The sequence below is a fragment of the Danio rerio genome, chromosome 6 (genome assembly GCF_049306965.1).
Source record: "Danio rerio strain Tuebingen ecotype United States chromosome 6, GRCz12tu, whole genome shotgun sequence".
NCBI classification, from domain to species: domain Eukaryota; kingdom Metazoa; phylum Chordata; class Actinopteri; order Cypriniformes; family Danionidae; genus Danio; species Danio rerio.
Genome location: NC_133181.1, coordinates 19,805,786 through 19,822,011, shown reverse-complemented (window position 1 = coordinate 19,822,011; position 16,226 = coordinate 19,805,786). Strand labels below are relative to the sequence as shown.

The following is a 16,226-nucleotide window of genomic DNA, read 5'->3' as shown; positions in this document are numbered from 1 at the left end:
TCACTTTCTTTGGGTGGTAATTCATTCATTTATTCATTAATTCATTTTCTTTTTGGCTTAGTCCCTTTATTAATCTGGGGTCGCCACAGCGGAATGAACAGCCAACTAATCCAGCATGTTTTACACAGCTGATGCCCTTCTAGCCGCAACCCAACGCTGTGAAACACCCACACGCTCTTGCACACACTCACATACCCTATGGACAATTTAGCTCATTCAATTCACCTACTGTATACCTCATGTCTTTGGATAGTGGGGGAAACCGGAGCACCTGGAGAAAACCCACACGAACACAGGGAGAACATGCAAACTCCACACAGAAATGCCAACTGACCCAGCAGGGGCTCGAACCAGCGACCTTCTTGTCAAGTCCAAAGACATGCGCTATAGGTGAATTGAATATGCTAAATTGTCTGCAGTATATGGTCAAAGAATGTATGAGTGTTTCCCAGTGATGGGTTGACGCTGGAATGGCATCCGCTGTGTAAAACATATGCTGGATAAGTTGGCGGTTCATTCGGCTGTGGTGACCCCTGATTAATAAAGGGGCTAAGTCAAAAAGAAAATGAATTAATGAATCAATTTGTTGAAAATTTTTTATTTCCAACCAAATACACAAACAATTCCATTGACTACAGAACCACTATTGTCCAATGACTTTACTAATTAATCTATGTTGCCTAGTTAACGTAGTAAATCTAGGTAAGCTATTAAATTGTACTTTAAGCTTTAAATTTTCTAGTGTCTACAAACTAAAATACTAGCATTATATTTTTAACATTTGTTGAACAAATCACTCTGTTAAACAGTACTTGAAAAACATTAATAAAAGGAATACACATTTTACAAGAGGGCTAAGATTTTTACTTGAACTGTAATTGTTAAAAACGTTTTTTTGTTGCTTTTTTGTTATATGAGCATAACTAATATGTAATTAATTTTGGTAAATCTAAAAGCAATTGAAGTGGATTTAGTTTTTTTCTCTGGAAACAAGGACTCTGTCTCTCTCATTCCTGCTGACGTCAGTTCATCTGTTTGCTCTATTTCCCTAGGCCAGTTCAGTCGTTCAAAGAAAAACAAGCCAAATAACTAGGCTTAGCTCCTAAAGAGAGGCAGAATTAAACAAATTGCTTGTTGAAGGTTTTTTTTTTTAAAACATTTTTTGAAAGGAGACAAACCATTAAGTTTTTTTTTTTTTTTACAAATATGGCAACATGACCTTTTTGTTTGATCTTTTCAAGCATTAGAGACACAGATGACCTTTACTTTAACAATTACAATAAAAAAGCATTTAGTTAAAAAAAGCTAACCCAGATTTTGCAGTTTATTTCAAATAAATATATGTTTTTTACATTTTTGTTATATAGACTATAGGTATTATGCCTTAATCTTAATTATCATCTCCTAGTGATTGCAGTCAAACTAATTGCAACTGTCTAAACATTAAAGGGGTGGTCCACTACGATATCATATTTTAAACTTTAGATGGTGTGTATTGTAGCTGTGTGAACATAAACAACATCTCTGAATGTAAAAAAAAAGTTCAATGCAAAGGGAGACCTTGGTTTTTACCTTTGGTTTTTAGTTAGCTTAGCAAAGCCTACAATGAATGAGTTTTGGGGACTACAAAAAAATACTTCTTGGCCTTGTGAGATCACAAACGTACGTTAACCGCGCGCACACACTGCGCAGCTAAGGGCCGTGGCCAGAGGTGCTGTAATGTTGTAGCGGAAATAGAGCTAAAATGCCTCCAAACGCTGCTATTTTCACATAGCTTCTTCCGTTTCTGTATTTAGACTTCTTAAGGACACGACACAAAGACAGAGGTGCTTACAGTTCAATATTAATTATGTTCCAGAGAATTATAAAATACATAGCAAGCATGATTTGACAAAACACAGCTCCAGAATCTCTCCCAGTTCAGTGCTGGATTCATTTAAAATCTCCTCAAATCACAAAATTTCATTCATCCTCTGCTGCTCAACTGATGCACTCGCATCGTGCACGCGCATGACCGCGTATCGATACATATCGGTTAATCTTCCCATCCCTAATGGAGATGATTCATATTATTTACACCTGCATATTCCGGATATATGTGAAAGATGTTGTTAAATGCGTTGAGTTAAAAAAAATACAGGAGAGCTCGCCTTATGTAGAAGCAGAAAAATAAATCAAGGCTCATAGAGGTCGCATCCCACATCTTGTGCTTTATTCTTCTGTCAACACTGTCACGATATAGCAGATTGCAGAAAATAACTTAATCTGAGCATCAGAGAAAAAGAAAGTCACGCGCACATGTTACACATGTCTTTAGAAAGTTCACACATTCACACACACACACATATGCAATAGTGATGTCTCTTAAATAAGCAGCACCCCATTTTCACTGGTTACAGACACTTGTCAGATTTTATTTTAGAGAGCAGGCAGGAGACTGACTGTTTACTCAGCAGAAAAGCACGTGCTGTACGAGTGTTACGAGGAGCCCATCCGCGAATCTCAGCACATTATGACGATGACCAATCAGAGTCACTTGAGGGCGGGTCTTTCAGAGGAACTAAGAAATATGACAGCCGTTTTCATGTTAGCTGAGTAGCTGTATATAATCAAAGTGAGATTTATGAAAAAATAACGTGATTTCCTTCAAGTGAAACATGTGCACACATTGCTTTGCATCTTATAAACACAACCAAGCCTTAAAATTACATTCTGGACCACCCCTTTAAATCTATTGAAAAAAAAAAAGATCTAAATGTGCATTATATGTGTTCACCTGTATATAATTCCTTTCTTGTGCAAGAAGAAGAGCCCAACAGCAATCTCTGCAGCATAGAACCTGCAAACCCAAAGTAGATTATTTCACATAAGTTAGTCAATAAACAGAAATAAGGTGATGTAAATCTTAAACAAAAACCACAGACACGATACACCTGTAAATAAAAACAACAAGAGAATCACTTACACAGCCTGGGGCTCCTTAAATTTGCCTACTTGCTGGATGTGATACATAAGATCACCACCATTAACATACTCCATCACAAAATACAGGCGATCCTATGATAAAAACACATCAAAAATAACATTTATGAAACTTTTAATTTCAACGCTGCTCTTGTGTGATAAGCTTTGTCTAAAAGTTTGTTTATTGTATCAGAACTTATTCAAAATTATTTTGAGCTGTATCTTAGTGATTACTAAACAGATCTCCAAGGCTGAAGTTAACAAGAGTAAACAAAGTTTGCTCTTGATCGTCATACAAGTGTGTTCATGTTACGATACAATTCAATAAGCTTTGTTCCTACTAGGGCTGCACCGTATTGTTGTTGACATTACGATAACGGTATTTCTTGCGATAAAATTTCCCACAGAGAAACTACATTTTTGTTAAGATTACAAAAGAATTATATATTTGATTATGATTGATTATACTAAAATATTTCAAACATATAAAATATTAAACATACAAAAATGTTTTTAAATCCAAAAAAAAGCTGTCAAGGAAGGTGCAAACATAGTGACTTTAAAACACAGTGAATGACTAAAATTCTCAGTCGATATTTCGATTTTTGGTTTGATTTTACCATAGGCATGTAAACAAAATGCAGTACTCTCAAACATTTATTTTTTCAATTGCATGTAACCGCACAGCATCTTAAAATTAGAGAATCTTTTAGGGAAAATATTTTCTTGGCTGTATATATATATATATATATATATATATATATATATATATATATATATATATATATATATATATATATATATATAAATAAATAAATAAAATATACAAACATTAAATAATTAGTATGTAATGGAGATACTAACATCTTGTCAACATCCACATAAATGAAGCAAAAAAGTATTAACTTGTAAACACTATTAACATGTAGGGACGCAACGATATAACATTTGATTATTTGACGTGCAGTCACATGCTTCCACAGCTCTAGTCAATAGCAAAACAGCACGAATGTGGGAGATGGGTATAAAGATATTAAGGACCCATCTGATTGGACAAATTTAGACAGAGATTGTTCAAATTTGATGGATCAGATGTGTCCCTAATATATAGCATGCAACAATAATGCTTGGCACATAAAATATAATCAGGTTAGTGCAGCTCTCTGGCGATATGGATATCAAATATACTATTATTGCGACAGCGATAATTCTTCAATATATCATGCAGCCCTAGTTCATACACATATTTCTTTAAAAGGACTGCACACATGCTAGATTAGTGTTAAACACTAATCACTGCAATATAGTAAATAAAATACATAAATACAATCAGAGTGACTGATCATTACACACTATATGATTTTCAGCCAAATCTGTCAACTCCAACTGACTACAAATCATTTTAGATTGCAAATTGTTTGATTTCGAGCTTTATTCTAATGCTATTCTAATTTTTTAATTATTCTATTTTTTCATGCTAAAATATTTATCTAAATAACTTTATTAATATCATTTAAATTCACAAAAGTACATGCATGATTAAACATTTTATAATGTTAAACATTTAAGTTATTGTATTTTTATGCTTTTATTGGCCTTTTAATAGTAAATATGAATGCAAGGCATCACTAGAGAAAAGATTAGTTCTTGGCCGTATGTAATTTTGTCCTCTATGATAACAACAGCTGTATAATCCCCTCACCATAAGAGGTCGCTATTGTCAAAAAAGAGTTTTTGTTTGCTTTCTTTTGATCAGTTTGCTCATCTATTTCATTTAGTGTTTTTCACGTTCCAATTATAAAGTTACACTATACTGTTGGTTTGAATTCTAGATAGGGTTATACATATTTTTTGTCGTTTATTAATAATAAAAATTTATTCCAATTTATTTATATGTTCTATGCATAAACTAAATGTGTGTATTACAATTCAGTGTATACTGTACGTTTGATGTAAATCCATCTTTTTTTTGTGTCTATATTTGGAAATTTTATAAACAGTACATTCCATGACTGTGGTATTTGCCTTTCCATGTTTTTTATGCTAACACTGTACACCAGAGGAGAAATCCTTGGTTTTATTAAATGCAAAGACGTTCGTACATTAAAATTCTATGGGTGACTTTTGTCTAAATCCTTGCAACTATATGATGTCTATAGATTCCAATACCAAAGCACATTACCATAAAAAAAATCAACATTATTTATATTAGTATTTATTATTATGCATATTCAATCCTTCTAAGGCATTCTGATTTGCTAAAAGGCGGATGTTTGGTATGCCGTGCCATTAGTGGGATTACCATTTAGCCCGCAGCCAAAATGATGTCTAACAGAGGCTTCTGTTTGTTTTCAAAGCTGGCAGTTGTGGCTGGCTAGATTCTTCCGCCCTTGCTTGTCAGAATTGAAATGTATTCAAGAAGTTTATTTTAAACACAAAGAAAACAATTCAGTAATTTCTAATAAGATTGATATCTAATAATGACTATATATAATATATACACATTTTTTATATAGACTATGCAATCAAACATTATTAAAGTGTCTATGCATGATTTTTCATGGTGTGAGTTTCTAACCACAGTCTGGAAGCAGGAATGAAGCTGGGTGAGGAATGGAGGCTTGTCCTGCTGAGCCAGAACTCGCTTCTCCACCATGGTGCATTCAACATCGTCATCCTGGATGACCACATCCTTCTTCAGGATTTTTATAGCAAATAGTTCATCAGAAGACTTCATCTCTGCCAGCATGACCTGCGTAAGCAGACAACAAAAACTTACACTATCAGCAGTGAGGACCTTTAGCAAACTAATACCATACACTTTTCACTGAGGCGAAAAAAACTTGGTCGTATACACAGTACCACCTATATATTGTACTTCTCTTTCCTCATGTAATTACAATACTTTACTCCTGTCATTTCACTGAATTCTTCATAACTTAATTATTAAACTAACTGGGTTTAATTTAATTGTATGTATGGATTACCTCGGTTGTTACCGACATCTGGTGAAAAGTTCAAATAAACAGCACCATTAGAAATATAGTTGAAGTCAGAATCATTAACACCCCTTGATTTTTTTTTATATTTCCCTAATGAGGTTTAAAAAGCGAGGAGATTTTCACAGTATGTCTGATAATATTTTTTCTTCTGTAGGTAAAATTTAAGGTAAAATTACTAGCCCCTTATGGCTATATATATATATATATATATATATATATATATATATATATATATATATATATATATATATATATATATATATATATATATTTTTTTTTTTTTGATAGTCTAGAGAACAAACCATTGTTATAAAATAACTTGCCTTTTGACCCTAACCTGCCTAGTTAACCCTTTAAATGTCTCTTTAAGCTGTAGAAGTATCTTGAAAAAATATCTTGTAAAATATTATTTACTATCATCATGGCAAAGATAAAATAAATCAGTTATTAGAGAGGTTAAAACTATTATATTTAGAAATGTGTTGAAAAATATCTTCTCTCTGTTAAACAGAAATTGGTGAAAATAATAAACTGGGGCTAATAATTCAGGGTGGCTATTAATTCTGACTTTAACTGTAGATTTGTCTAAGCATATTATAAAAGAAAAATGGTGACATGTTCAATACTGTTTTTTTACCTTCTTTATCTTTCAGATCATCAAACTAATTTATTAATTTAATTTAAAGTTTTTTTTATTACACATCATGCACTTTTGAAATGAAAGTACATAGCGTGGCCCTATGTGAAAAAGTGTTTAACCTCTAAACCTAATAACCGGTTAAGCCACACATAGCAGCAACAACTACAATCAAGCTTTTTCAATAACTTACAATGAGTCTGTTACAGTGCTGCGGATGAATTTTGACCCACTTGTCTTTGCAGAATTGTTGGTGGGTTTTCTTTTTGAATGTTATGCCACAGCATCTTAATTGGATTCAGGTCAGGACCTAGACTAGGCCACTCCAAAGACTTAATTTTGTTTTTCTACAGCCATTGATAAGTGGACTTGCTGGTGTGGTTTGGATCATTGTCTTGCTGCACGACCTAAGTTTGGTTTAGCTTGAGGTCACTAACATATGACCGGAAATTCTGCTTCTAGATATTTCGCTAAACAGCAGCATTCATGGACCCATTTATCCCAGCAAGTTTTCGAGATCCTAAAGAATCAAAATAGCCCCAGAGCATTACACTACCACCACCACATTTGACTGTTGGCATGGTAGTCTTTTTTTTTATTTTTATAAATACAGTGTTCAACTTCTGTCAGTCCACAGAGTATTTTCACAAATTATGTCTAGCTTTTGAGAATGTTTTGGTACATGTATATGTGTGTAACAACTGGTAACATATATTGTAACCTGCATTCTGAAGGTAATCACTCCATTTAACATTTCATGAAAATGGTCTGGGTTTAATCTCCAGGACAATTCAAATCACTTGGTGACGAAAAGTCTGGCTTAGAAATCCCTGGTGACATGTTAACGAGTCTGGGAGACTTCACAGAACCGTTCTAAACCACTCTCTGCCAGCTTCAAAAGAACATGGCAGATAAGAAAACATCCTTAGTCAGCGTTCTACTCACAGACAAAAGACTTTCCTCAAAAATTAAACAAAGACATTTAGAACCCAAATCTCTTGTTTAATTACATTTAACTTTTGTAATGTGTACAATCTCTGATATAGACTATACACATTCGTACTTTCAGGCCTTTTTAAAAGCATCAATGATGTAAGGATATGGGAATTATGCTGATGTACTTTTAATGTTGATGTACTTGTAGAGTGTTTGGTGTCAATAGAATGCCCTGGACATTTTACAACACATGATGCATAGAGCATGATAATAAAGTGCACGGCCTGCATTTTTTTAATGCCCTGAGATAAAAACCGTCCTTAGGCTGCGGGAGGACCCAAAATTTGCATACGAACAGCCTAGAGACAAAGAGAGGATTTCGCGCTCAAACTTTGTCCTGAAATCATTGGTCGAGAATGCTGAACGGGTCGTCACGTGACCCGCAGGTACAACTCATTCTGCCCCACCCCAACATCTGGGCAGAATCAGAAAGAAACCCTCCGGTAAACTTCTCCGCAGAGGACCTTCTTCTGTCCTCGTTTCTTTGTTTTCCGACTTTTGAACTCAGTTTAATCTCGCGCCTTGTGGGACCATTCAACTTGGACCAAGCTGAACCGGACACACAAACTCCTACCGAATCTCTGACGTCCCCCGCGCATCAGCCAAAGCTTGCACGACACGAGAGAGAGTAAATGCAAGTATATTTTTCATATGCGTTTTAAGCTGTGCCCCTTTTTTTTAAGGTGTTTATGATCAACTGGTGATTCTCGTTATGTGTGGGTGAACTGAGCGAAATTGTCATTCTGTATCTAATTTCTGTATTTCCTCGCTTTTCTGTCTCTTTCTGTTTTGTTATATGTTCCATATATCCGTTTATAGCCAATTTAGAATTAGTATACGTTTGTCTGTTATATGTTATGCCAATATATTCCTATACTCAGATTACGTTTGTTTGATATGTGTTAGATTAGTCAATAAACCTTATTATAACCGAATTGGATTGTTTTTGTTTGCCTCACAGAAAGAGTCACTGAAATGATAGATCCTTTGCTACCGGCTGCTATTTAAGTTAATCAAAACTTATGAATGATTAAGCTACCTCACAAGGAGTAGTAAGAATTCCCTTTCTAAATAAATATACCCGTACGGAGTCTGCTTAGACGAGCGGTGAGGTCTGGGTATATTTATTTGGTCAAATTAACAATAAGTTAATGCAGAATATTAATGATTAACAATAATTCGTTATTGTTGATAATTAATATTCATAATCTGAGAGTCCGCTCGGCCGAGTGGCGGGATCAGATACAATTATATATTTGTTTAACCCAATTGACCAAAGGTTAAACCTGAATGTTAATATTTCATAATAACTCGTTATTGATTATTAATATTCATAAACTAAGCTACTTTCGCTACATGTGTATATTCACTTTGTCAGGCAGTCATAATTAAGAGATTTCTTGATTATGAACAGGTGTGGCAGTAATCAGGCCTGGGTGTGGCTAGAGAAATTGAACTCAGGAGTGATAAACTAGAATTAAGCTAAGTTTTAACAGTGGGGGTTGGAAGTGCAAACGTTTTTTACACAGAACGATGTCGTTTTGTATTTAGCTTTCCCATGAGAATATAAAGAGTTTAAAAGAGGACAAACAGCACTTTATGAACTTAACTTTATTTATATCAACAGTAAATAAAGAGCAGTGTGTCGTTAGTATTATTACTATAATAATTGGTAAGTACATGGAAACTCACCTTTCCAAAGCTGCCTTTTCCAAGTACTGCCAGGAAATTAAAATCTGAGAGCCTGACATTGTCCACATTGCTGGAAGTTATGCTGGACCCACTGTCATCCAAAGCGGTAATGTTTTTTTTGGGAGGACCCAATTTGGCTATCTGCACACAGACAAACAATAATTTTATTAACAAACTAAAAAAAAAAAAGGAACTGAAAAGTTCAGATGCTTGAAAAATGGTAATAATTCATTGGGAAACCCATATGCAAGTGCTGATAATGAAGTTGGAACATGTTTTCTGAAAAATATAAGGCATGAATAGACCTTAGTCAGGATAGATTACATAATAATAATAATAATAATAATAATAATTATTATTATTATTATTACTATTGTTTGAATACAAATAAGGGTGTCTCAACAATACATTTTAATGTGGCTACATTTTCAACTCACTAATTTCTTTGTGACAAGCTGTCAAATCACATTTATCAGAAGTCTACCCAGACTGAGGTCTGTCAATCTTTAGAGTTGCAGCCAAAGAAAGCACAATGCACTCTTTGTATCATCATTTAAATTTCCTGCCTGTGTCCTTAAACACAAACCATACATAAGTTTGATTCAAAAGTTCGCTTCCTGCTTAGTTTTGGGTAGTGTCCATGCAGTTTTCTAAGCCGAATAAAATTCTCTCAATCGCAACATGCAGAAGTCAGTCAACGGGCCAAGATTCTCTGCCAAGCTAGACTAGGCAGCCTTGAGCTCAAACTATAACATCAGCACACAATAGACTTTTATTTAATATCTGATTTCAGCTACAGTACTGTATTTCTTTCTTTTTCCTTTAGATGAAACCTCCAAATAAAGCCAGTAACATAGTTAGAAACTTTTTTTTTACCCTATTATAAGCCTACCAATGACTTAATTCCCTGGCAAAGCTGGTGAATCACTCAAACCCAAGAAAGCCCATGCATTCACAATACCAACATTATTGGACAAGTAAGTTTATGAACGCGATAGTGAAAACATTGGTTGGAACATCTAAGATGAGAGTAAGCAGGAACACCAGAGAAAAAAATTGAAGTCCTTCTATAAGGCTTTTATAATCACGTTCTGAAGTTGAAAATAGTCGTCAACTTCATTGCTTTAAGCAGTCCTTCAATTCTGTGCTTAAGAATTACAGAAAATAAAAGCTGGCACACCAGGTACAGTGGAGTGTTTAGGTGCCTACATGTAGATTGCTTAGGCGAGCACTTTAAGACTATGTAGCTACGATGAACATAATGCACAGTGTGTCTACTGTGGGACATACCAAATGAGTAAAACCCCAGTCCATCAAAGGCACTAACCTGAGGTGTTGATACTCACAGTGAGTGTATGTGATTCGGGATTTAATAAGGATAAAGATATTGCTCTTTGAACGTCCAACTTAAAATGAAGAGTTCAGATGGAAAAGCCTCTAAGAAGATTTCTGCCAAAATCATCATTTTTTTCTCAGGTTTCAGTGTGTGGGTTCAGTCATTTAATTTTTATGGTAAAGAATTAGTCATTTTCATTGCATTTAAAGTGAAATAACTGAACCTTCCATACTGTTTCAATAAAAACATGGCTGTATTCTATATCATGCACTCTCTGGGTGCTGAAAAGCCCTGCAGGTCATATGACAGGTCATTCATCCAAGCAGTTTCCCTGCCTTTGAAAATGCAGGAATAGTACTATATGACCCTCAAGGGCTTTGGGGTATGGATGCTAGATACATATGATATAAAATGTAGCCTTAATTTCTTCTAACCAGTCAAAGGTAATGATTTGTTCTTTTTTTGAGAAATAAGAATTTGTTGCACGTTTGCCTGAGGTGCATAGACGTGTATGGTCAAAAGTACAATCATATTCTCACTGGCCACTTTATTAGGCAAAACTGACTAAAAGCAGGTTAGACCCCATTTTATTTTTTTAAACTTCTATTTTACCAGAAAAAACTAACAAACAAAACAAAACAAAAAAAAAAACATTTAGTTTTGCAATCTCCTTTTCAGGAGTGTCTCTTCAGAACTGGCTTAAAGGGATAGTTCACCCCAAAAATGAAAATGTGCTCACTATTTACTCACCCTCAAGTGGTTCCGAAGCTTATGAGTTTCTTTCATTTGTTTAACAATAAAGAAAAGATTTTGAAGAAAGAAAAAAATCTGTATTTATTGACTTATTGACAATAGTGAAAAAAAACAAATACTATGGATGTCAATAGTTACAGGTTTCCAACATTTTTCAAAATATCTTATTTTGTGTTCAGCAGAATGAAGAAACTCGTGAAGGTTTGAAATGAGTAAATTGTGAATAAATGATGACAGAATATTCATTTTTTGGGTGAACTATTCCTTTAACACTTCATGACATTGATGCAACAAGGTATAGGAAATGTTCAGAGATCTTGGTCCTTGGACATCTGGAATCATCAAGTTGTTTTTAGTATCATAGAACTGCCACACACTGCATATGCTCTCATATTCAGACTGTTCTCTAAAAAACCTAAATAAGGTTTTGCAAGGAAATCCAAGACAATCAGCAGTTTCTGAAATGCTCAGACCAGCCAATCTGGAACCAACAACCATGCCATGTCAAATAAATCACATTTACATCATTGTCTCATTATATATTTGCATTAACAAGCAGTGGATCATACTGTGTATACTCAATACACAACCACCTGTAATATGCCTACAACACCCCTTTTTCAGAAATTGTTAACAATTTATGCACACATTTATGTCTCTGCCCTGAAAGCACACAACAAATTTTTTTGCAAGAATTTTTCCACATTCTCAAGTATTTCAAGACGAAGCTAGATTAATGTAGCGACCATTTCATAAAAAAACAGAAGTGATGCAGATGAACCGGACACAAAACCAGCCAGCCAGCCAATCAACACACATAACTTCACTCTGCTGCTGACACGCACCTGCTCAAGGTCCTCTAATGTCTCATCCTGAAACCATATGACAGTGATAAACAAAGATATACAGTACATGCAAACATGCAACCCACATAAGTGAAGAGGAACAAATAATATTTCTCTAATCTTCCCACCCAAGGTAAAGGGCATTTATCTTGGACAAAGTCTAACTATTCAGTACTGTATATGGGTACAAGTGAGAAAGCCTGGGTTAATGGGCGTCTCATTTGCCAACACTCAAGAACTATCTTCTGATTGGGGGTTTCTCACCTGCCGACTGTTTTGATGACATCTTACTCTCTTCAGTCGGAGTTCTGTCAAACAAACTGATTAAAACGATAGAGGGGTTTCATAATAAACAGCTGCCTTTGAATTTTTGGAAATTAATAAAAGAAAGAAGCGCATGAACCTACAGCAATAAACTAAATTTGTATGTGGTTTAAGATACATTTGAAGTGTGTCTATTTCTCAGAAAATATATGGTGATGTATAATGAGTATAGTTCTGAATATTCTTTTTTTTATTGAGACAGTTAAATCCTATTTCAAACCATTTGGAAGTAATAAAACATTTTATTGTTTATGGTATTTGCTGATGTTATTTATAATGTCTTATATTCATTTTTATACACAATCCTTGAGTTGGTGCTCAATTATTGTATACTTAATTATTAAGAATGGATTCTATGAATATATATATATATATATATATATATATATATATATATATATATATATATATATATATATATATATATAGTCTCTTACAAAAAAAATGAGAATCTACAATAAAAATAAACACTAAAACCCACAACTAAAAGCTTATGTTTAGCTGCTTAAGCAAAGGATGACATTCAATGGAGGGATTTCAATCTGATCTACAGTCGTGTAAACGGGAAAGTTATAACAAGGAAAGTTATCACTGCCATCATCTGGCAAAACAAGGAATAACAAGAAAACTCTCATAGTTCTTATTATCAAATGTGTCTGACATGGTATTGAGCACCACATCAAGTGTGCAACTGGCTATAAATGTTTTATGGGCCAAGACGTGAACAGCTCCAAGGCAGTATATAATGTATGTGCTTGTGAAAACCATCAGTATATGTCAGCTATTGTATGAAGAATATAGCAAAATCAAAACAAACATATGAACAAACAAACAAACAAAAAAAAAAAACTGCTAGCTACTCAAAATATGTCATCAGAATACTTTTTCAAGTAACTAGTAAAACAATAGTTCTCATTTTCAAGAAAATAATCAGGTAGTTAAAAAAATAAAACATTTACCATTTACTTTGTTTTCTCATTTATTGACTGACAGCTCTCCTGTCCCTATGTTGAGAAAGACCATAAACACGATGCATAAACACGATTACTTACTGAGGTTCTACTGCAGCTTAAATGTGAACAAGTATTTATTATCTCACTTGCACAAAACAGATTCAACATCCTTAAAATGAATAAAAAAAGTGAAGTGCAAATAATTCATTGATAAAGAATGTTGAGATTTTTTTTCATGCCATCCAGAAAGGTTTGTTTAAGCTGCAGCCTCAAATGTACACACTTGCATTTGCCTTAAGTACTGCACATAATATTTACAATTAGTTACTTTTTTGAAGAAGTATAATAACAATATTGTTTTAAAAAATACAAGTTACCTTCCCTAACACTGATTCTAATAGGTCAGATTTAACCTGTTAAGTAGATGTAAAATCCGAGTTACATACAGTAAAGTTTTTCTTAATAGTATAGCGTTTCACAGTACATGTTTACTGTTTTGTTTAGTAATCCAATCCTAAGTGTCTAACAGTTTATTGATGATATTTGCCAAACTGCTAATTTTAATCAATAAAGTGAAAAAGGGAAAACAAAATAATTACATTCTCATTCTTTATTTAAAAAGAGCTTATTGTCACAGCGGTCATTTTAAAGTCTTGTTGGTTCAACCCCAGATTTTTTTTTTCCTAATCTTGAAATAAAATTGCACATAAGGAGCATTAAAAAGTCACCTCAAATTTCTGTCGGAGTTCAGTATCGGGGTCATCTTCATCTGGAATGGGCACATTATAGTACTCCCCCTCCTCCTGGTTTAACATTTTGTACCTGCATGGCAGTTAACAGATGGCAAACAATTAGTAAGCATTTATTGTATTTACTAAAAATATTTCAGATCCTTGCAGTTCTGTTTACTGCCATAAAATATATTCCGTTAAATCGATGACTAAATGTTGAAGTACTCAAAAATCACACAAATCTTTATGAGGTAAAGATAACAAAATATATCAGACAGAACATAAATCAAGAAAACTTTAAAGGATATTTCACCCTAAAATAAAAAAGCTACTAAACAAGAAGATTTTTAGTTAAAAACCTAAATTGTTGATATTCAACTAATGCATTGAATGCATTCTTACCAGCCACATACTGGGGACTTCATGAGCTCCGACACACCAAAAGACATTGAGCCCATGAAGTCATTGCGGGTGGTTCTGTCCCAGTCCCATACCTCCACAGCCAGTCGGCGGTCCTTATCTGCTGGCTTCAGCTTACTGGAAAATCACAACATATAATTTATGCCATGCTGTATATACCACTGATTTGAACATGTGAAAAAACCTGCTCCATGGAAGTCATTCTACAGAAGCATTCACAGCACATATTCTTTGATAATTACAGTTTAGAAATAGAATAGAACATTATGTAGGAATCTTAAATTTAGTGGGTTACATAATTTAATTTTCTAATAAAATATAATAGTATAATATTTATGTTTTACAATAGAGATGACAGGACGATTGGCTTAATCAGTATTTTGTTTCCTAGAATTAAAGCATTTTCAAAAATCAGTCATCAGTAACGTAAATCACGTAATAATATTACTTTTCTAAGAAATGCGTTACTTTTAAAAACTAACTAACAATGGCTGAGTAACTTTCTAAATGTAACTCGAGTTACTTTTTAGTTTAGTTCATTTGCAAATTGCTGAACTAAAATGATTGTAGTACAGTCAAATCCCGTACACAATGAGAGAATGCAGCAACAGACAGAAATGAAGCCAGCAGAGCCTTACATTACTACGATCGAACTATTCATATTATTTTGAACACATGGAAGAAAAGGTAAAGAGGATTATCTGAATGGTCAGTGATTTTCCTTTTTAATAAGACAAAGTACAAAAGAATCAAATGCATTGCTTTAAACTTTCATTAATCTGTATATATGGAATGTAGAGCTCTGGGCTCAGAAAGTTCTTTGAAGATAACATTATCCTACATTCATTTTCAAGTGGTTTTCATATGGATGCACTCCTGCACAGACCTGCTAACTTATCAACATGTATTAACTGTTAGTTTATTTATTGAATGGTTTTATTAAATGATTTATCTACAGTCCTTTGAGTCTTTAACTTTTTTTCTCCTTGCAAATTAACTTTTACTAAGCACGCCTTAACCTTAAACTGAGGGATTTTTTGGTTAAGGACTTTCATGCAAACGAGCCCTGCGTTGTCCTGCTACATCTTCTGCATCGACATTTACATTCTTGATCGCTATCGTCCTGGGACCTGCTGAATAAAGAATAGTTTCCCAAGTCGTTCAACAATCATTGCTGTAAGTCCATAAGGTATATCTGTTAGTTGTAATACTACAACTCCTTGAAATGTTTAAAATAAAAGCTAAAATTCTAATTTGTTTTAGCTTGATGGTTATGATAGTTTGCCGCTTTTCAGGGATCTGTCATAGAATACAACTTAAGTACTTAGAATTATTTTACAATGTCATCACTAGCAACGCAAATGAACTAGAAACTTTCGGCTTATTTGGCGTGATTATTTTTATACGTGACAGGTGCAGGTGTCGATTGTAAATGACATCACTTGCATAGGAAGCGTGGGTAAGCCTGAAAGTGCAACTCTGCAGCCACACCCTTCTCGGATGCCAGTGTTAAACCCCTAATCTTTTTTTTTTACTCTTTTTTTTTTTTTTTTTTACATCCTTTTTTTTACAT

General features: G+C 33.9%; 1 protein-coding gene across 4 annotated transcripts in view; it reads right to left on the bottom strand.

The window, feature by feature from the left end:
• Nucleotides 1-16,226, bottom strand: part of prkcaa (protein kinase C, alpha, a) — a 177,822-nt gene that overhangs the window by 31,712 nt on the left and 129,884 nt on the right. For 2 of the 4 annotated variants that reach the window (XR_012407341.1, XM_021476862.3), the window contains exons 7-13: nt 14,636-14,770; nt 14,231-14,324; nt 12,226-12,252; nt 9,292-9,432; nt 5,543-5,716; nt 2,966-3,057; nt 2,777-2,839 (exon numbers count right to left, since the gene is read on the bottom strand). Coding sequence is in view for 2 of the 4 variants with exons in the window: in XM_021476862.3 (XP_021332537.1) it covers nt 2,777-2,839; nt 2,966-3,057; nt 5,543-5,716; nt 9,292-9,432; nt 12,226-12,252; nt 14,231-14,324; nt 14,636-14,770 (726 nt within the window). In the remaining 2 variants the exon portion in view is untranslated. 4 annotated transcript variants of the gene reach the window in all.